General features: G+C 34.6%; 1 protein-coding gene across 4 annotated transcripts; it reads right to left on the bottom strand.

Annotated features, from left to right (window-relative positions):
- Positions 1 to 2,481: 2,481 nt before the first annotated feature.
- On the bottom strand, positions 2,482 to 22,117 carry LOC123551060 (uncharacterized). 4 transcript variants are annotated; one of them, XM_045339708.2, is made up of 3 exons: positions 21,737 to 22,117; positions 17,092 to 17,196; positions 2,482 to 5,569 (listed from the first exon to the last, which is right to left on the bottom strand). In XM_045339708.2, the coding sequence occupies exons 2-3, from the start codon at positions 17,172 to 17,174 to the stop codon at positions 4,573 to 4,575; spliced, it is 1,080 nt and encodes a 359-aa protein (XP_045195643.2). In that variant the 5' UTR covers positions 17,175 to 17,196; positions 21,737 to 22,117; the 3' UTR covers positions 2,482 to 4,572. The 4 variants fall into 4 exon arrangements, with proteins under 4 accessions (XP_045195643.2, XP_045195644.2, XP_045195645.2 ...); XM_045339709.2 differs by lacking the exon at positions 21,737 to 22,117 and adding an exon at positions 18,418 to 18,489; XM_045339710.2 differs by lacking the exon at positions 21,737 to 22,117 and adding an exon at positions 18,468 to 18,489.
- Positions 22,118 to 23,394: the final 1,277 nt, after the last annotated feature.

The raw sequence follows: 23,394 nt of genomic DNA, 5'->3' as shown, positions 1-23,394 counted from the left end.
AGATCCTTCGATCACGCTAATTCGGCTACCAGTTGGATATTTTTTTTAAATAGCCGACTTGATTATTTAAACGGTTTCAGAAAACAACGTTCGAGCGAGGAACATGTATTCACATTAAAAATTGTTGATAAACAATATTGACGGGAAGTTGTATAACTCAATAAATGTATTTACACTAGTTCGGTATATTGTACGTTTCAATAATAAAACAAGAGACTGGTTCGACTGTTATACTGGTGTAAAACAAGGCTGTAATTTGTCTCCGACGCTCTTTTCTTTTTTCGCCAATGACTTTGTGAAAGAGGTCAACGACCTTGACCTTGGAATACCAGCAGGTGATATAAAGCTGTCTGATGTATGCCGACGATATCGTCCTCATGGTTAATAGCGAAGACAAACTACAGTCAATGCTAAATACCGTTCGAAGCTGGTGCAAGCGTTGGAGTGTGTTGATCAATGCAAATAAATCTAAATGTATGCATTTCCGGCGTGGAAGATCACAAAGGACTGACTTTCAATTCATATTTGACGAACCTGTTTTAGATACAGTGGACAAATACAAATATTTAGCTGTTCTATTTCCCGAGAAAAAGGATTTTGCATAAACTATGAGGCTTTAGGCAAAGGAGCAGGTCTGGCACCTATGCAGCACTATCAATAAAATACATGACATGAAAGACTTTGGTTTTAAATCATATGAGAAACTCTATTGATCGTGCGTCGTTCCCATTCTTGACTACTGTTCTTCGATCAGGGGCCGCTATGATAACGCTAGGGTTAGAGCATTATTTCAATCAGAGAACTGTTGTTGACTTTCCAATGGTGAAAACATTAATTCACGAACATTATGAAAGACGTTGGTCGCAAGATATTCAGCGTGTGCCTAAACAAAGAACATATAGAATTTTTAAGAACCATTTTGATACTGAAATCTATGCTTACTTAAATCTTAAGAAAAATGAGCGCTCTGTTTTAAGGCAGTTTCGCACTAGGTATATGACCGCTTGGAGTTGAAACAGGAAGGTGTGTTGGTGAACCGGTTGACCAAGGGATTTGTAAATTCTTTATCTGGGCATGTTGAAAATGCATTGCACTTCCTGTTTGACTGCGACATTGTATGGAAACGTAAGATTTACCAGTTTTAAAGACTTGTTTAATGACAGTGTAGGTTTGTCAGCTGATCAAAGACTGGAGTACGTTATGAATACTCATATGAGAAAATCAGCAAAATTTCTTGTCCGGTCTTATTTGATTCGACAGAACACAATGTACCGTTAAACAAGTGTAGCCACAGGATCTCTATACTGGTACGGATGAAACATTTTGCTATTAACGTCTATCTCTCTTTGAACCGATAACGAAATGACAGTAACTTTATTTCACGAATGATCGCGCAGAGTTAGCGACAGACTAGCCACTAGACTGATAATCAAGATATTTCTATTACATTTTTTCTTTTTTGTGTCTAATTCCATTTCATAGAGACAAAAGCCAGTCTATTCTAGAGATTTTCTAGGAGGACTGATGTTAAAATTATCATGATACTGGACATAGGATATAGACTGGCTCAGTTCACTACATTAAATCATAAAAATGTATATATAAATATATATATCATAGTCTAGGAGCTAGTCTAAGTTATCGACTCTTACTTTATATGATTAAAGAACAGTTTGTTTTGTTAAGAATATGCACAGTTTTCTTAATAACATAATGTATGTAGTCACTCACAAAACGTAGTACGATACAGGTGATAGGCCCATGCGTCTTTACAAGTTGTAAATAATGTTATTAAAATATAATATGTATATATGCACATCAGCATGTCACTATAATAAATAATTTACTTACTTACTTACTTACTTATTTTAGCCAAATCTGTTCTAACCAATTATTACCTAATAGATTAACCAACAAGATAATTTTTCTCACTTTTAATTATAAGTAATCCCTCTAATTCTGGTATTTTGACACTTTATATTTAATGTTCTTTTGCCTGTCCGATTAAAGCTCCAGAATGGTAGTGGCGAACCGCTTGTCCTTGTTCTAACATGTTAACCAAGCGCTAGGTTAAGGTATCCACTAAAAGATAACATTTCGATGCCTGGTGACCCATGTTTTTTGGATTTTTTTTTAATATCATTTGAAAGAGTTGTGTCTGCTGAACAAGACTTAGTAAATAAGATGACCGTAATAATATGCACGAATCACTACAGTCATGTTTTTTGTACTGAGAAATTATCTATCTTATACTGTAATAACTGGATTTCTGTTGAAGTATCATTGAAAACTATAAAGTTGTTTAAAATTCCATACCATATATTTGACATGTAATTTATATTACACTTTCAAATGATACCAAAATTATATGACCTTACCAGGCATCAATATTTGATATATTTTAATAGCACTGTTATATAGAACTTACTTATTTGTAGACCGGATACCTTAAAGGAAGATATTAATAACAAAGAAAATACGTTTGAAATAAGCCAAATAATTTATTCATCATTTCAAGATATAAGAACACGTAGACAAGGTAGATTTGAATATGAAATGGAGAGCACTAAAGTGAAAAAGGAAAATGTTCAACAAATAAATTAAACATAAATACAAACGGAGCTCAACATCAAACAATTTATAATGAAGGAAAAATAAATACAGCACCAACGCAGTAAACAATTATGACATGTTTAAACATCACAGCATGAATAATAAATAAATCCTTCATATTAGAAGTCGGAATCTGATGATAAAAGAAACAAAATTCTATGTTTTCTTATGACTTTTTTTCCGGTTCAAAACTCCCTAGATTAATTTAGACTAGTGCCATGAGAAGTTAACACTAGTAGCAATTTGCTCAATACAGATAAGTTCATATCATATAAAGTAAAACGCATAAAAATCATTGAATACTAGATTCACATGAAATAATTTAAAGTTTGTTTGTTCAGCCGGCGCAAATTACATGTACCAACTTTCAGTATTATATAAAACTAAGGAAGTTTAAACACTAAGCGTATTAAAAGACTAAATTTTCATAAATCCTGCATGTCCGGAATCAATGTATTTTGAAAACAACCGAAATGTCATGTCAAAATACAATTTTTATTTATACATATTTTAGTAGTTCTCACAGCTAATTGTGCTGGGGAAATGGTCATTTCACATGGCAGGAGTCTTTACTCTTCTAAAATATCTTAACAATCTTCATTTAACCTTTTCCCTGCTAAATTTCTAAAATGGTTTTGTCCATCGTTCAAATCGGGCAGTACTACATATTATTCAAAGGGGTGTTCACTGAAAATTTACTAACTGAACAGCGAACAGACCATACACATCCTGGATGTGCTGGCAGATTTTGGTCTGCACTGGTCGCAAAGGCAAAATGGCTTGCTGCTAGCAGGCTAAAGGTTAAAATGATAAGCATACTAGAATGCAAATTTTTTACTGGTAAGATGTGACTGCCATGTAGGTTTTTAGAGTGCCAGGTGACCTGTATCACTTATATCTTTCTATTCTGTGCAAAATAGATTAAAATCACTTCTAATAATTTTAAAACATATTCATCATAACGAAATTATTTGATTATATAAAGAAATTCTCAAAAGTGATCAATTCAACGAACAGCAACATGTGCTACAAAAATATAAATATACTGTAAGAATACTATTTTGAAATGGATATTTTACGTACGACAGAAGCAAAGAAAAGTGGTCCTCATTTTTCTATAATAGATCAAAACATTTCTTTTTCATATAAATATAGCCAGCAAAGCCGATGACAAGTACTGTTTTGAAAGAATAAAATGGTCAAGAACCTTGACAATTTTGTAATCAATCGGTAAAACATGTTGAAGTAAAGATAGCTTAACATTTAAAAAACAACAACAAGTGAAAGCAAGAAATAAAGCAAGCAGGAAGTTGCCATATGATTTCAAGTTGAATTTCCATTTTCCCAATTACATTTGCATTTTATCAGTATCACATTGCAATATTGCACACAGTAAACCGGAAATTGCTTTTAAATGATAAAAGCATCACCATTCTGTCATGCAGCAGACGACACATTTTGATGTCATTGATAGTCAAATGGCATTTTATCATGAAGCAATTTTGCTTGATTCATTTCAGTTGATCAATCAATTAATATCACAGTTAATTGTAGGTGTTTCTGGGCAAATCAAAGGACCAAATACACCAACATTCGCGTCTTCCTCAGGTCCACCTTAAAAATCTTGGAACAGGTCGCTGACTTCAGAAAATATATAATTATCTTTAGCAAATACCAAACTTACAACCTATTTGAGTAATAATACATTTTGCATATCATAGAAAAATTGCAATCAAATGCACGTAGCATTCAGACAAAGATGTTATATGAGATTTTTTTGACAAGTTTGTAGCAAGAATCTGTTATCAAAAATAATGACATTTCACAAACTTCTATCTGACATACAAACTCTCAAAGCTCTAAAAACCTTCAAAGGATAAAAGTCAGACGACCATACCCTAAATTTTTATAGTCTATTTTCTAGATATTAGGTGAGTGATTATCAGCCTATTCTAAGGCCTATGAATCTCTTGAAGTACGAGGAGCTGGCGAGGAAAAGAGTCTATGTTTACTTGAAAATGATCTATCTTGACTAGAATATCCCTCATCCAAATTATCAGTGTCTTTACTTATTGCCACTTTTTTCTCGAATTCTGTGTCAATATCATTAGACAAATTTGACGGCTCTTCTGTGAGATTTGGTGTTGAAAACTTCGGGAGAAACACATCTACGAACACCTTTTTCTTTTTAGATCCTTCATATGGATCGTAGAACGTTTTACCAGATTCTATAAGTACAGCCCCTTCTCCTTGCTTTGTTTTAGGGACCTTCGGTGGTTGTTTCCTTGTACCTTTTGACGTTCCGTTCGGAGAAGATGGCGGAGCTTTTCTGCCTGAAACATCTTTCTTTACGTGTTGTCTTTCTGAGAGGGCGCCCACAAGTAAACAATCCTCTTTGCATGCGTCACATAAATAAGGTTCAGCTGATGAGTAAGGTTTATTTTGCACGTCTATTCTACTGAACAACTGTTCTGGAATTTTAATGGAACACCTTTCACAGTCATTTGTTGAGTAATTGTTCTTTTTCTGCAAGTGTTTTCCGACTAACCACGCATCTTTATGACTTTTTATATCAGTAACGTTGCCATTTTTCGAATGGATGTCACCTCTGTTCTTGTATATACCTGCGATGATTTCTCGTTCACCTTTAGTCAGATCAGCTTTGTCTCTGACAAACATTCTTCCTGGATTTAAATGAATACCATCCGTACACCAGTTCTTGTTTCCTTTGTTGTACTTATTCTTATGAGTGATCGCAATTTTTTGATAGACGCTTGACATTGAAACCTCTTCAAAGTCTTCCGTTGACCAATCGTAAAATCCCGCCATACTAACTTGAGCTCTCGGTGTTGCCATGGCTACCCGAGAACTGGCGGACTGTATTCTAGGAGACGGTGAAAATGCTTGACGATTTGAGTAACTAGTCGTAGGTCGCCGGCTGACCAGTGGAGAATACCTGAAAATACATAACGAATTTTCATTAAATATAAAGCAATTTTTGTGAACAGCCCTGCGTTACATAATTAAATGTATTTCAAAGCTGATAAAGTGTCAATTACAAAGGAGTTTCAATGCCTATTTGCTAAATGTACTGGTAAAATCTCGGATTGTCTTTGTGGGCCATACATACCGTTCGTATATGCACCAATGCAATATGCGATATGTTATTAAAGTATAATTATTTTTTCAATATTTAAAGAACATTGTTTTTAAAGATTTTACGTACAGTTTTTTCGTCCTTGACACATTGTATGCCTCATGTTATTATTCTTATGAAAATAGTATTTACCTGAATTCAAAATAATTAGTTGTAAAACCAACAAAGCTATTATTGACCATCTTTATAATTTGCATAACTTCTTGTGTTCTTGTGATGAATTCATACTTCGCTGAAGTATTTGAACGTATTGTGTTACAGATTACTCTACAACAACGTTTACGACCTTGTAAAAATGAATCGTAAATATTTTGACAGACATTTTGTCTAAAACATAACATGTGAAGTACTTTGACATTAACGTAATATAGTGTAGATTGTATAGATACTAGTAAATCAGCGTCAAAATGATGACTAAAACATATAATCCTGGTATAAAATATAGAATAAAGAGTTTAAAGCTTGTTTTTATTAATTCACTATAAAGCCAGTTCCATTCACAGTTATATGACTTACTTTTGCAATCACACACACAATAAAAAAAAAAAAAAAAAAAATGGTATTTATGTAAAAAATCAAAAACGGTTACACGAAATAGTGAGTAGAGTTGATACTTAGCGATTTGAAATTTCTTGGACTCGCAAAAATCTACTTTTGAAAATAGCGACATACGGGTTTGCTTTAAAAAATCAACAAAAAAATCATATTAACGTATTACTTACTGTGGAATAATAAAGCGTTCATGGCGTTAAATTAAAATTAGGTTTTTGTCGAATAAATAACAGAACAGATTACAAGCATTGTACAACATTAACATTTACATTTGCGTATAATACCACAAGCATTAACTTAAAAAAATCAGTTCCATTTATGTTAAGTGATAAGTAGCTTTTAGTGTTTAAGCGAGAAAAGACCAGATGTACAATAATCTTAACTAGCTAAATTAAAGAATAACAAAATGTATGCTCTGACACCAAATCAGATCAAGTCTGCATAATGTTTACCCTTCTTTTTTTCTTTAAAACCTTTATGCGGAAAGTGAAAAGAATGAAACGATTACATTATAAATTACTGAATATTGACACAATTAATAAAGACAAGTATCGTCTGAATAATAAGCAATTTAACAATTTTGTAATAAATGATCAATGTACCGATATTATTAATGATAACTAAAGCCCTTCAGCTTTTTCTATCGCTTTTATGTATAAATTTACTTTAAACAAAGAACTTGTCATCTCAGAATGCAATACTGCTGACATAGGAACCTGATTAAGATCCATTTATCTTTACATGAGGATATATCTTAACGATTTTCACATTAAAGCTACATTTGATATAGGGCAAATATTAAAGAAATATCGAACCGTAGGTATGAAAAACTGGGTTTCGATCGCAGATACTATTTACTTTTCTACGAATAGACTTAGTTTGATGTCGTTGTAGGATTATGACAGACAAGTTACATATCTATTTACATTAATTTCTAACCCTTGAAACAATCAATAACTTGGGCATTCAGCAAAATATGAAGATGATATATGTGACATGAAAAAGAAACATTTATTAGACTTTGGTATGTAAGGTTTTAAGACACAATCTAGGCCATATGACAACTTTGCCCCTTCGTGAATTGTTTTAGGCGTATACAAGCACCAGGGTAGACATCGACCTACTACAGAACATTTGTTAAAGTTTGATCTATATACTTAATACGGTCGGCAATATGATTTACGAAGGGATATATGACGACCTAGGGGACTCGTCTGAGCGTTTTATTAACTGTCATCTAAAACGTGATATTACATTTTATAGACCTTTGACAAGTGGTATATGAATCTCTTTATGAGTTAAATCAACATATGAGCCGCGCCGTGGGAAAAAGCCTGTTGCAATTAGAGAAACTGTTAAGCCCTCTACAGACGGTAGGTTTTTGTTGTACAACACTAATTATCTCAAAGATGTACAATTTTGAAATTGTACATTTTTCACATACAGACAGTATTCCATTCCCATATAAATCACAGAGATTTACCTAGTAAACATAGTGCATCAGGTACTGAAAAGAATGTAATCATTAATAATAAAAAATAATATTCACCTTTTATGTCCCATGAATTTGATTACGCATGACACAAATGAGCCACGCCATGAGAAAACCAAAATAGTGGCTTTGCGACCAGCATGGATGCAGACCAGCCTGTGCATCCGTGCAGTCTGGTCAGGATCAATGATGTTTGCTTTCAAAGTCTATTGCAATTAGAGAAACCGTTAGCGAACAACATGGACCAGACTGCACGGATGCTGGTCGGAAACGCACTATGTTGGTTTTCTCATGGCGCGGCTCAAATCATTTAACTTTTCAGTGTCATCCTTTTTCCTTTATGGATTAGAAGCCATTTTATATTCAGATTTGTGTTTATTTTTTCACCAATTGTTTCTGGAATTTCATTCACTTGCCTCTTATCAACTAATTATTTACCAATTTGTTGCTTGTCAACGTGGGTGGTACGTAAGGCAAAACTTACGAAATAGAACATGTCCTAATCTGTAAGTCAAGACTTAAGATTTACGAAATCAAGGAATAGCATCGTACACACGGTAATATTTGGCTGTACATCTTGATTTTAATTGGTGTTGTACAACAAAAACTTACCGTCTGTAGAGGGCTTAGCGAACAGCATGGATCCTGAGCAGATCACACTAGCAGATCGGTTTTATTTTTATCAGGCACTAATTGGCTATAATTGGTATTTGACATTCAAAACCCATCAAAATATAATCTAGTTTGCATCCACACTAGGCAAAGAAATGTGGTTTAAATATATACATGCAATGTTGGAAGTTAACAAATATCTTGCAATAAGCAAAAAAGGTTACAAAGAATTGAAGCTGACTGAAACAAGAAGGGGTCATCAATGTTTAAACTTCTGTGTTCATCTAAGAATTTCTGTTCATTCCATCTATTGTCCATTTTGAGCGTCAGCATGACTCCATATCGCAATTTAGGGTTTTTGTTTCATCAACAGTCCAATTACTTTTGCCAGCCACAGCATCAATTGTTTGATACAAAAGAGTAACACATGGTATTCTTCCGCCAAAGGGTAAGATCTGTGGATTTGGGATTGTAAAACCAGATATAACTCACATTTGCGTTCATATTTGTAAAATAATGTAGTATTACTTTTTAATGTAGCATTAAAACCACCTCCCGAGGTAGTTTTAATGCTACATTACAGAAACCACTTGACCTTTAAAAATTCACGTTTAACACCACATATTGTGTGAACGCAAACGAGTTTAAAAAATAAACCCAAGTTAATGTAGGATTAAAAACGTAGTCTGAGCACGGTAATATGTTGGTTTTCTCATGGCGCGCATATACATTATGATTTGATATAGGGAAATGGTTCAGTACAAATACTTTGTAAAAAGAAAGTTCTGTTAACCAAAATTGTCATTTTCCCAAACTCAGAAGATACAATTCCGCAAAAATTATTAACTGGCGAACGATTTCACTTCATTCATATACATTGGATCTGTTTTTCATTATTCCCTTTCATTTGTTTAATTCTGCGAGTGTGATATGTCATAAATGTTTTTTCTTCAAATTCTGTTTTAACTTTTATAGATAAGATTAAAGGATGCCTGCAAAATTAAAAAAAAATAATCTTTACTCTGATGATTGTTAAAATATTCATATTGATAAAAAGTTTAATACGATATCATATACCAATATACTTTCTTGTCAGTAATCTTCTAAAAGTTATCTAAATATTAAAAGATCAAACCTTTGCCATAATTCCAAGATAACACCTTGTTTAAATCACCCTTTCACTTTCATTGTCAATTTACCCCGAGTTTTTAAAATCCACTTTTGTGGAGCATTGTAAAATCTGTACAGATTACATAGTTTTAAATTTCATTATTTGTCACCTATGTGTTGTCTTTTACGTAAATCAACGCACTATATAATCATTCGTGTCCCTTTTGTTTTATTACTAAAGTCTTAATGAAGGATTAAATTACTTTTCGACGGATTGAACTACATACTATGCGAACAATGAGCCCGAGTGTCGCCGAATGTACAGTAAGAATGCCACAGTGTCAATCAAGTCGATCTGTTTGTTAGCAGGGTATGGGATAATATCTCTTACATTAATATATGGCTCTTCCTTCATAACAAATATCAAATATTGATCAGTAAACTTAAAAACAAATCCATAGTTTACTACGAGGCAGATAACGTTAATCGTATTAATGTTTATCATAAATAGATATTAAATACGAAACTAATATGTTGTCATTGTATTAAAGGATGAAGTCACGTAGAATTTATTGGCAAACGTCTTATCGTTTATTTTTAAAAAATAACACAAAAAAATGTGAGAACCGATTAAGATTTCGAGATTTTCATAATATTGTTAATAAAAACGTAATTTATTACGGAGCTATTGTTATTCGAATGCTAAATTTAAGACATTTCCTTTTATTTCGTTTCATCGATGTGTTTTTAATGGATGGTTTTCAATAATCTTTACCCTTAAATGAACACTGCTTTTGAAAAGTTGTATATAAAGGGAGAAACTTTATGAACAGTGGGTATGTTCAGGTCACAGGCTTATAATAGGAAAAAAGATGCACTTTAAAACGTTTATATTAAAAAGAAGTTTATCAACTGTCACTTTTATATTTTATTTTAGTCGTTTAAACTAAAGGTATTTATTCTGCCTCAAACGAGCACACCTTTCCTCTTTATTTGACTCGAAAACATTCCCATAATGCGCTTTTATCAGTATTATGCAACAAATAAATGCAGACTAAAGAACGTCCACACCTGAGACATTTACATTTAATTTTTGCGAGGTTCCCATGAATGTATGTAAATAGAAATATTTAAATATGCAAATTTTATGCCATATACATATTTCAAAACTTAGAGCAAACGTAGAAATGTTTAGTTAGACAAAGTCTAGTATTCACGCATTATTTACTCGCCGTTGGAGAACAAATCGCGCATTTACATAACGCACTATTTCTTTCAGATATTTAATTAACTTAAACCGGTTGACTTCATTAACTTTTGGCACAGTTTACAATGAAACTATGCATGACAGAAATAATAATTCATGTAAACAAATGCAGATTAATTTCACATGGCAAACAATGATTTTTAATTATAGTTAACAGACGATAAGTCACATATCACACACAATTTTGTAACAACTGAGTCCTTCCTGAAAAGGATGACATGTACTTCAGTATATTTTATTTTAAAGTTGAATTTAACAATGAATGTGGAAATAAAAACAGAATTAAAATAGTAGCGAAATAAACGCAAATGTAAGACCGCAACATCATGTAAAAGAAAATCTTATTACCTTAAAAGTATTTCTCCATTTTACCAGTTGACACAAAAAAAGATGGGGACGCTAAGATAGCAGACGACAATGCGTTTCCGTTAAACAAGATTATATTCTGCAACAATCGATGTGTTATGGGGGACAACAATTTATTTTGATTTTAATTATCATTGCAGACAATACAGTGACATTTGAATCTATACAGAAAAAAATGAAAAAGTGTATCAATTATGGATATCTGGGAGTGATCAACAAAGAATATGACACGGGTGTTATCCCGGCTCATGTCATGCAAAACTGAGAAAACATTGGAAATTAATGAAAAATTTATGAATGCACTGAAAAGACTGTTCCAGAAGGATTGTCAGAATTAATAGAAGGAATAATGGTAACCAGGCTGATATGAATTTTGTATGACGGCGTTTAATCTAATGTTTCGGAAAACACAGCTATCATCTGAATTATTGACATAGGTAACGACGGAAAAGTTTGATACGCACTTCATTCTTAAACTGAAAATATGTTTCACCCTATAATGTTAATTAACATATGTTTCATTTCGTACTGGTCCAATCGTAGAGAAAGATGTCTACAATAGATAATGTCATACCTACGGTGTTCCGTTTGAACAATCGTGACTTTTTATTGAATCCTAAACCGCGATGTACGATGGTACGATGACGAAAACGCGATGGTACGATGGCACGAAGATGAAACAACGATGGTACGATGTTGAAAACGCGATGGCACGATGATGAAATCGCAATGATGCGATGGTACGATGGCGAAATGTCGATGTAATATCGCGTTTTCATAATCGTACCATCGCGTTTTTACCATCGTATCATCGTACCTACGCGTTTTCATCATCGTACCGTCGCGTTTTCACTATCGTGCCATTGCGTTTTCATCATCGTACCATCGCATTATCCCCATCGTACCATCGCGTTTTCACCATCGTACCATGCGTTTTCACCATCATGTCATCGCGTTTTCAATAACTACCATCGCGTTATCACTATCGTACCATTGCATTTTCGCCATCGTACCATCTCCTACCGGTGGTCATGCGCAGTGGTACAGTATATGTGTCAGTAAAATACAGGCTTGATACAATCTCATTTTCACATTGCACATCCTAACAAGAATAAGCTGAGTTTGAATAATATCATGTGACTATTACACCCAGCTTTTTATTTTCATGCATACATAAAATACAAAGGACGTAGCCTTGAAGATTTTACATAGTTTTAATGCATTGAGCACTGAACATTTTTTTAATGTTTTTTTGCAAAACAGCAGAATCTAAATGGTACTTTTTTCTCTCACAAAATACATTGAGATACATTCATCTGTTGTTGACAAAAATACGAGTGCACGGAACTACGCATTTCTAACCGGAAAACGCGATGGTACGATGGTGAAAACGCGATGGCACGATAGTACGATGATGAAAACGCGATATTACATCAATATTTCACCATCGTAGCATCAAACCATCGCTATTTCATCATCGTGCCATCGCGTTTTTACCATCGTACCATCGTTGTTTAATCATCGTGTCATCGCGCCATTGCGTTTTCGTCATCATACCATCGTTCATCGCGGTTTAGTATTAAATAAAAAGTAAGTCACGATTGTCCAAACGGAACACCGTGCATACCATCATATAACATGGTTTTGGATGCCTCCGCGGCCGAATAGATGAGGTTGCTGGTTTTGGGTTACTTGCCAAACATCGCTGTCAGTATGGTGGTGCTTAAAAAAGAATCTTAAGAACCGCCGCTCATCACCTATTTCCATATCTCACCACCGGCCATGACACACGTGAACAGACAGGCACCATACAAATAGATTTCAGCAAAGCTTTAGATAAGTTATCCATAAACAACTACTGATCAACCCGAGAAACGATAACATCAGGGGTACAGTACTGAGCTCAGCTCTGAGCTTTCTGAAAGGTAGACGTACGATCTCCCGTTCCTGTCACTTACGGTGTGCCACTGGGCACAGTTCCCGGACCGCTTCTTTTCCTGCTATACATCAAAAACTCCCATGATAGTGAGTCTTTGTTGATAAAAGTCTCCTCTACAAAATGTCCATAGTCTATAGGAAGTCATAGCAATCCGACCATACACTTGATGATATCCTTAAATACTTCAAATTAAGAAGTCCTCTGCATATCAATGAAGAGAAACCCCTGAGGTCAGTGGGCTCAACGTAGTCGTAACAAAGATCATCTTTAGCTCAGATTTTGTTTTGAAAGTCACACAACGTATTAACTTGCAAAGATTCATAAAAAGGAAACAAAGTCGCATGCATAAATATATCAATGCTCGACCATGTCTCCGCAGTATCTCTTCAAGACAAACGGTAGCAAGCAAAGCTAAACATAATGTCATCTATGTTTTATCTATCCTTATGTGTGGATCTGACTTGACCTTTGAGACACCCAAAGTGCAAGAGTAGGCAATCACAGAAATATGGCTAATACGAAATATGCAGGGCATTGTGAAAACATTTATGACAACTTATTATAACCACGTTTATTGCGACCCTTGTCCGTCCGTACGTCCGAATTTGTGTCGTGCATATCTAAAAACATGCTTAAAGTCACCAAACATCAAAGGATTGTTATTCAACAGAAGTTGTGCATTGGTATTTTATACAGCCAGACAAGAGTTGTGGCCATGGACTAAGTCAAATTAGTGCCGTAAAATTCCATGAAAATTCAAAAGTTGTGTGTGCCGATAAAATTATGCAGAGGCTGGATAGTTTTTTGATTTAATTATCATCCGCATTTCTCATTTAAAAAAGAAAAACAGGTCGGCATTTACCACGAAAGGTCAACGCTCATGTGCACTGGAGTGATACATGCTGGGCTTACAGTCTTTACAAGAATTAAGTTAAAAGTTTGATAATTGGAAATGAATTGTGCCTTGCAGATATAGAATCATTCTGGCATTTCCTTTTATTCACAATATATATAAAGACTCTTGTAGTATATTAAACATGCAGAAAACTAATCAATAAACGCGTTAAGTCACACAGAGAAATGTGATATAAAATGTAAGGTATCAAACGCCACACAGGGAAAATGTAAGGTATCAAACGCCACACAGGGAAATGTATGGTGGCTGATTTCTGCCATTTCGTGTTGGCGGGGCGAAAGCATGACAACAAGAAAACTCAACAAAAACCTAATTTGTCGAGTTTTCGTGTCGGCGGGGTGAAAACACGACATATTTTACGCGAAAACTCGACCTTTAGAGGGCGCCGACACGACAAATTTATCTGTTGAGTATTCGTGTTGGCGGGTAATATGTCGTGTCGGCGCCTTTTATTTGTCGTGCTTTCGTGTTTTCGCCCCGCCGACACGAAACACGAAACTCGACAAATAAGGTATTTGTCGAGTTTTCGTGTTTTCGTGCTTTCGCCCCGCCAACACGAAATTGCAGAAATCAGCTACCATAGAAATGTGATATAAAATGTAAGATATCAGACGTCGCACGGGGAAATGTGATACAAAATGTAATGTATCAGACGCCACACGGGGAAATTATTATTATTATTATACCAGATTTATATAGAGCCCTTTTCATGATCAACACGCTCAAAAGCGCTTTACATATAGCAAACGCAGCCACACAGGGCGCGAAATATTTCCTCTACTAGTACAGACATAGAGCGGTCTGACCAGAAGGACAGAGTGAGATAAATAGAGAGAAATCCTTTTAGATACAGGCTTGTTCGGCTAACTTAGCCTAGCTCTTTGCGAATAGACAGTCTGGTCCTTTAACGTGCCCGGTGTAAAGCACCGGTACACGTGAAGCCGTCTTTCCTGGGAAGGACCAGTACAGGCCTCTTAATTAGGTGGGAGACACTCAAGAGCATCTCAGAAATTTCAAGTGCCTGGACCGGGATTCGAACCCCGGACCTCTGGATTGACAGTCAAGCGTGTTACCACTAGACTACCGGCCCACCAATGTGATATAAAATGTAAGGTATCAGACGTCACACGCGGAAATCTTATATAAAATGTAAGGTATCAGACGTCACACGGGGAAATGTGATATAAAATGTAAGGTATCAGACGTCACACGCGGAAATCTTATATAAAATGTAAGGTATCAGACGTCACACGGGGAAATGTGATATAAAATGTAAGGTATCAGACGCCACACGGGGAAATGTGATATAAAATGTAAGGTATCAGACGTCACACGCGGAAATCTTATATAAAATGTAAGGTATCAGACGCCACACGGGGAAATGTGATATAAAATGTAAGGTATCAGACGCCACACGGGGAAATGTGATATAAAATGTAAGGTATCAGATGTCACACGGGGAAATGTGATATAAAATGTAAGGTATCAGACGCCACACGGGGAAATGTGATATAAAATGTAAGGTATCAGACGTCACACGGGGAAATGTGATATAAAATGTAAGGTATCAGACGCCACACGGGGAAATGTGATATAAAATGTAAGGTATCAAACACCACACGGGGAAATGTGATATAAAATGTAAGGTATCAGTCGTCACACGGGGAAATGTTCAATAAAATGTAAGGTATCAAACGCCACACGGGGAAATGTGATATAAAATGTAAGGTATCAAAAAGAGATTGATACAACTTGTCATATTACGCAAGTTTTAAAGCTACATCAACAATTTATGAACAACAATAAAAAGCTGAAACTGCCAATATCTCAATGGAATTCTGAAAACCTGACATATTGATGACGATGTTTTAATATTGAATGGCTGCATCGAGATATGAGGAATGGTCGGTGCAGAGAAGGGAATAATTACAAATGTAATCACTCTGTAGGCAGTCGCTATCCATCACGAATCCTGTAAATCACACATGGGCGAATAACGATTTAACAATTTTATCCACAGGAAGTCGCTTGTAATTGCTTGATTGCTACATTCTCGTAAAAGACTATTGACTTACCCGGATCGAATATTTAGACAACAGCTAGGACAATCTGAGAATATGTTTTAAATCTTGTTTGTAACATGGCTTCTGTACAACATGAAAATAATACATGTATGTTACACGGGTAACTCGAGTCTGAGAAGTATGGAAATGAGTCCTGCCTGTCAGATAAGCAATGCCTACTGATGTCCTGTTTGTGGTACAGTGTAATATATTTGTCAGGACAGTGTATGAAATGCACTCGAATGTCATGTTTGTAAACGTATTTTTCAAGTCCCAGTTAAAGAACCAGGACAGTGCAAGAAACATTGTTGACTGTTTTGTGTGTAACATAATTATTTGCCAAATAAAAAAAAAAGATCTGCTATAACATATGATCTAAATCACGGACATATAAAAACGGAACAGTTTAAATAAATGTCAATATAAGCCCTATCTTTAACATCATCCCAGTGAACAGTTGGTTTTGGTGACGGCGGCGTCTTCTAGAATCATTAATAAGGTACAAAAGACGCAAGCAAAACATAGCACCGGATTCCAAAGCCAATTAACCTTTTATCATTCAAGTTAGGCAGAACCATTTAATATTCAAAGGGGTGTTCAATGAAAATTTACTGACTGAATAGCGAACAGGGCAGACCAAGATCTCCCAAAGACAGAATCACTTGCCGCCAGCAGGCTAAAGGTTAACGGGAAGTGAAGACATTGAAACAAAATGTAACTTCTATGATTTCAACAGATATAACAAGTTCAAGTATTTTGGTCGAAGTAAAGGAAAAACTGAATAACTATCGCTCATCCCGGTCGTGGAAACGATCTTTGGAGCATTTTATTGATCTTCACCTGATTATTTATAATAGCAGTGTATTAAAGTGCGTAAGCTGATATATAAATCAAAGAAGAACTAATACCATAGAATTTCTTGATATGTTGTATGCAGTTCAGACGTTTAAGTAGCACTTCACAAGATTATGCTATTTAAATAAAACAATATCTGTTATACGTACGCTAGTTGAATTCTGTACTCGCGGCCCTCCGGTAGCCTTGCATACGAGGACTGACATCTCCCGTAGAGACACACGTCCATCATGGTCTTCAATTAAAGGTATACTCTGCAAAACAAAACATGGAGCATTGATGGATTATCTGTGATAAAAATGTACGTTCATTAAGGTTATCATCAGTAATCATTAAAGGCGTCAACTGCAATACTTAATGTAATATCATGTCCATTTAGAGTAATTATACCTAGACATGGAACACGTTACTGTGAAAGGTATTATAACTTATAAAATATATGCAATTCAAAACATGTGCCCGTGAAAGGTATGTCGGCAATACAGAGCACACTGTTCATCAAAGGCATTCCACACATAGTTTATTAAAGGCATACCATGCAACACAACACGTGGCCGTGAAAGGTATTGTCTGCAATACTGAGCACATTATTTATTAAACGCATATCATGCAATACAACACGTGGCCGTGAAAGGTATTGTCTGCAATACAGAGCACATAGTTTATTAAAGGCATACCATGCAACACAACACATGTGGCTGTGAAAGGCATTCACTGCAATATAGAGCACATTGTTTATTAAAGGCATACCATGCAATACAACACGTGGCCGTGAAAGGTATTGTCTGCAATACTGAGCACATTATTTATTAAACGCATATCATGCAATACAACACGTGGCCGTGAAAGGTATTGTCTGCAATACAGAGCACATAGTTTATTAAAGGCATACCATGCAACACAACACATGTGGCTGTGAAAGGCATTCACTGCAATACAGAGCACATTGTTTATTAAAGGCATACCATGCAATACAACACGTGGCCGTGAAAGGTATTGTCTGTAATACTGAGCACATTATTTATTAAAGGCATACCATGCAATACAACACGTGTGACCGTGAAAGGTATTGTCTGCAATACAGAGTACATTGTTCATTAAAGGCATACCATGCAATACAACACATGTGGCTGTGAAAGGCATTGAACAGCAAAGGTATTTGATGCAATACATACAATACTACATATGCTCGTTAACAATACAATATTGAGTTCGTTACACGTTTTACCTGCAATACAAAATAAACATCCAGGACATATGATATTATTGCACTTAACTGCTAGACTCGACAAGCAATATATATACATAACCTGAAGCAAATATCCATAAACAACGTTCATATATCCAGTGATTAAATAAAACGATCACGCAAGCTCAAACAACAACTTGGCAATAGATAATATTCACATTTATCATTTTCTATTCCATGTGATAAAATCGACCAAAATTATCAAAAAAGCTATATTTTTACGCACTTGTCAATACACTAATCCACATCGGTTATTACAAGCCACTAAATATTTACCAATTTCACTATAAACTATGAGGTATAACATGTGACAGTCGGTTGCTACGATCACTCCACACTCTGACATTAAAGATACATCTGAGTTACAAATAACTTTATTTCTGTCAGGTCAAGAGCATTTTGGCAATATTATAGCATTTTTTTTCGCTTTTTCGCAAGTGCATTGTAAATAAATTCGCCATATATCAATTTCAGAAAGGTAAAGCATAGATAAAAGCGACAGACAAATAAGCGTACTTATCATTTTATTACGAAAAAAAGCTGGATACTTAACTCTTTTGATCTTACATTTAATACTATGTTGGTAATATAGCTTAATGCAAGGTGTTTCATTTATGCGAGGTTTGCAGTTTGCAAGAACAAGGAAAGGCTGTTACGTATGAAATAAAGTAACATTGGCACACAAGGTGTATGTACATGTTATTGACCTCCTATAACTGAAACTGAGGTACTGTTAAAATCATTGAATAAATAATAATAATAATAATAATAATAATAATAATTCACAGCATTTGCTGAAGCTAGTCTGGTTACTGCCCAACGAGCGATTTCCCGACGGCGCTGCTTCATCGAGATTGCACTATACTAAGGCAATATTCCTTACTTATTAATCATGAAATATGATACAATCTAATTCTTAAATCAAAATATAATCAAGTCATTTTTTTTAAATTCCAAAAATATCTTATTACATGTAAAAACAATCCCATCAAAATAAAGTATAAACTATCAGATATATATTTGATAAAAACATAATTGCGTAATTGTTACAACTGTACTTAGGATAAGTTTAATAAGTTTATTCTATAATTAAATAAATCATGATACATAGGACTGATTACGTAAGGTTAATGCCCGCCATGTCAGCCAAACAGGTGTGGCACAAGATTTCCGGTCAAGAAGCCGCAGGTTCGAATCCTGAATGAGGCTTTATTCATTACGACCACTGATTGATTGACAAGTCTAATATCATTTTTGTCTTCCGCCACTTATTCCACAGTCTAACTGTCCTTTAACCATTCCACGAAGCAAATATACTGTTTTTCATAACTGTCGTGTAATACATCGAGATATATATTTTGACATTTTACATACAATATGAACTTCCTTATGAAAAACCTCTTGATAAGAACAATGCTATTTTCAAAAAAACTTGATCTGATGTTTTATGGTTCTTCAAATATGGTGGCTAGTTTCGGCCATTTCGTTCTGACGTTTTGGCGCGTTTGAATAGCGCTAACACGCTAACACGCCAGAACGATATGGCAGATTCATAGGAGACGCAGTGGTACATATGTAAGCCATGGACTCTTGTTCAGAAGTTAACTGGTTCGCATCCCATATAACCAGTGTCTAAAATAAAGTCTTGGTCAGAGCATTTATTTAACAACAGGTTTGAACTCGATTTTATACAAATGACCCAAAAAAGCATCGGTCATTGTGAACTAGTTTCTTATTCGGTATATGTAAATAGAGGCGCCTCCAACTTTTAACCATATCATTCGCCCCTCACCTCTTGTGATTTCAGTACATATCTAAAATGTACTAGACAGGACTGCGCGTGAGAGATTGTAATCGTTGTGATCATAATATTCTCTCTCTTTTTTTTTTTTTTTTTTTTTTTGGGGGGGGGGGGGGGGGGGGGGGGGGGGCGCAGTATCAAAATGTGCTGAATAGGATAAACCAGAGGAGATTATTCAGCTTATATTTGCCTCGAATTATGAATTTGATATTACACATCATAGTGTTTCTTATTGACAGTGTTAAGACAGGGGAGATTACGCTCGTCTGATATTACACGTACAGTGTTCTCGTTGACAATGTTAAGACTTGGGGGATTACGTAAGTCTGATCCTGTACACATGTTGCTCTCTGGGTTGTACTGAAAATGTGCCAGTTTGTTGAAAACTTGCATATTATGCTTCGTGACATGTTGTAAATCCGGTCCAAACGCTTATATACAAATTGATGCTGAACAGTGTTTGTGAATATTACAATTATTACAATTATAACATATATATTGTATATTACAATTAAAATATATATATAAATAAATATTTGTTTAAAAATCTGCATGTGGAATAAACATAGTAAATGTTTAAAACGTACAGCACCATCCCTTCTAAATATGGTATTTGTTTAGATTAAATATTAAGAAAAAAAAACAACAAGTTAGGGATGGGCCTTGATTTACAGAAGCGTCCCCTATAATCTATAAAAATGCAGTAAAAAAGGAAAATGTATACTAGTCTTAATTTACTGTAATACTAGTATAAATCATTTTGTAAAATTTGGTCTTCCTGTTAGTCAAACCGGCGCATGTGGCTGTTTTCCAATATTACTCATCACTAATACAACAGAACGGGATGGCACAAACGAGACTAATACGTCAGCATGCTTTTTAAGGCGATTACTCCATCGATATATTTAGCATTTTAAGCTAATTTCAATATTTATTTCATTTTTTTCAAAATTTATAAAGAACCTTCACTTTTTGATAATTTTGATAAATTAATATTATAAACATATAAAATAATAAATATAAACAAAGTGATCCAGAGTTCTGTAGCAGCGTTTACTTTATAAGGACACTGGCAAAGTCTGTGAAATCAGTTACGCATTGAAATTTTCTAAAGTACGCTGTGTATTACATCATTCTCATTAAAATACCACCTTTAAGATTTTTGGTATCTTACTGATCTAACGTGTATGTGACGTATATCTGAAGGCATACCTCTTTAAATCTTGAATCAATTATTTAGAAGTAGCCTCACCCCCATCTCACCATCACCATCGAATGCGCAAAGTTATATTTAAAGAAACAAACACTGTGCTTTGGTTATTTCAGTAATAGTACCGCAATATATTGGCCATGTCCAGCATTAAAATGGATTTTATATTTCGACTGTATTAATGCAAACCAATGAAATCTGGGGTACGCCCAGAATATGTCATTAAGTCATTTGACGACTGCCAAGCTGCAGTTATTGACGTACACTCGAGATGCACAACCGGAAGTTATTAAAGACACGGCTGAGTATCTCGGTCTATCAATACATCCTTTGACTACCAGTGATTCATAGCCAGGAGCAGAACAGAACAGAATAGAACATAAGTTTATTTCCGATTTGTACTATAAGTAGATCATCATATATACATAAAAATACAAATATTTGCAGTCACACTATTCTTACTACTACTAGACCCTCGGCTATACTATAGAGAGCTACCCCATCAGAATATAAGTTACAACACATGTTACATACCGATTATAGTAATTCCTGACAGAAGATTGCATACAAATTCCGTCCTCCAACGGAGAAAGCTGCAATAATAAAAGCTGGCATAAGCAGTTTTACATTCTCTACGCAGCAGGCGTTTCTAATGACCACTTTCCGTAATTTCACTTTTAAATCTTATTCGGTACGTTTCCATAAAATGTTTCCAATAAAAGTCTCATAAAGAACTAGAGTCTTATAGTTTATAACGAGTTTTATTTTATTCCATTAAACATCATGCCTCAATTTTAGAATTACAGAAAGTATAATTAAATACAACAAAACAAATAAATCATTTTGTTTTATGTATCCGTCAACTGGTCCTGATCGATTATTAATAAACTTGGTATCGATCTTCTATCATCTTGGAGTTTTATGATTTAAGCAAACAGAATATCGGCATATTGTTATTTATTCTCTACAAACAATCTAGGCGGATAAACATTGTAATTTTCCGTCCCTATTGTTTTAACGTTATTTGATCAGCGGCATACATCGGAAAAGAATGTTATAATTGTATCCATTCAAAAGAAACATGATTTCAATCATATCTAATATGAGACGGACTCATTTAAAAAAAAATGTTAAAAGTTACAAAGTGTTTATTGTAAATATTACTTAAATACGAAAACCCCAATCATTGAAATATAACCGCTTCATTAAAAATTTATTATATTTATTGATTGATTTTTATGATTTAATCTAATCATTTAAAAGAACTGAGAACACTTCAAAAGCCGATATTTCGGAAATCATGTCATAAATGGATACTTAATGACTGCGTTGAAAGACTGATTGGACCTCATAGGTCAAGTTACATATTAAAAAAGGCAATAAATCCACAATAAAGATAGGAATTAAAAATTATTCCGATTATTTTTTCAAAACCCTTATCTTACGCTCAAGCATTCGAAACGACCTGAAGTGTACTCTGACTTGCTATGTTGAAAAAGGCAGAAAAAAGTATCTTTCGTACATCCATTTATACACCTAACCTCTGAAAATGTATAAATGGGATCAAAAATTTGTACAATGTCCGAAACTCTAAATCACTGTGGCATATTGTGGTATACTGCAGAACTCGCAGAAGACTGACGAAAAGCTCAAAACACTTAGCATAAGTCGATCAAACTAGAGGTCACGAGTTCGATCTTTATGTTCTTATTGATAAACTGTGGGTCAGTTAACCTGACCAGTGTTCCTGGATTCTGCATAAGTAATAAGTTTTTGTCCGCAAGTAAATGACAACTTCTCCTAGGGAATCAAGGGCGGATTGCAAACTACTTTAGACACGTTGTCTTGTATCAAACCTCTAAAAAGAAATTACGCCGCACGAGAGGATCAAACTCGTGACATGTCGTTTCTCTATATATCTACTAGTGATCTAAAAAGCGAGATTCTGTTTTAATAATTACGAGCTGAAGTAGATGGAAAATGACAGAACTGCATGTTTTAAATGTCTGAGATTTATGTCACGAGACAGAAAAAAGATGTATTTCCGTCATATACGATTCATTTTCAAACATTAACCACATTCTAAAACATTACCTTATGTTCTTCAAGAAATAAATTAAAGTCACTTTGAAACAATTGCACTTCTTTCATTCCATCCGCATCTACAGTGTTCAGTACGTACGAAATTTCCT

Source organism: Mercenaria mercenaria, chromosome 4 (assembly GCF_021730395.1).
Source record: "Mercenaria mercenaria strain notata chromosome 4, MADL_Memer_1, whole genome shotgun sequence".
Classification (NCBI taxonomy): Eukaryota; Metazoa; Mollusca; class Bivalvia; order Venerida; family Veneridae; genus Mercenaria; species Mercenaria mercenaria.
Note: the sequence above shows the minus strand (reverse complement) of the source record. Positions and strands in the feature narration are given on the sequence as shown.

What these genes read in the sequence shown, in the direction of transcription:
- LOC123551060 (XM_045339708.2), bottom strand. Translation starts at nt 17,174, where the DNA reads ATGATGGACGTGTGTCTCTACGGGAGATGTCAGTCCTCGTATGCAAGG. An exon ending in GAGTACAGAATTCAACTAGC is followed by an intron (nt 5,570 to 17,091) that starts GTACGTATAACA and finishes ATGTATTTTCAG; the next exon opens with GTATTCTCCACTGGTCAGCC.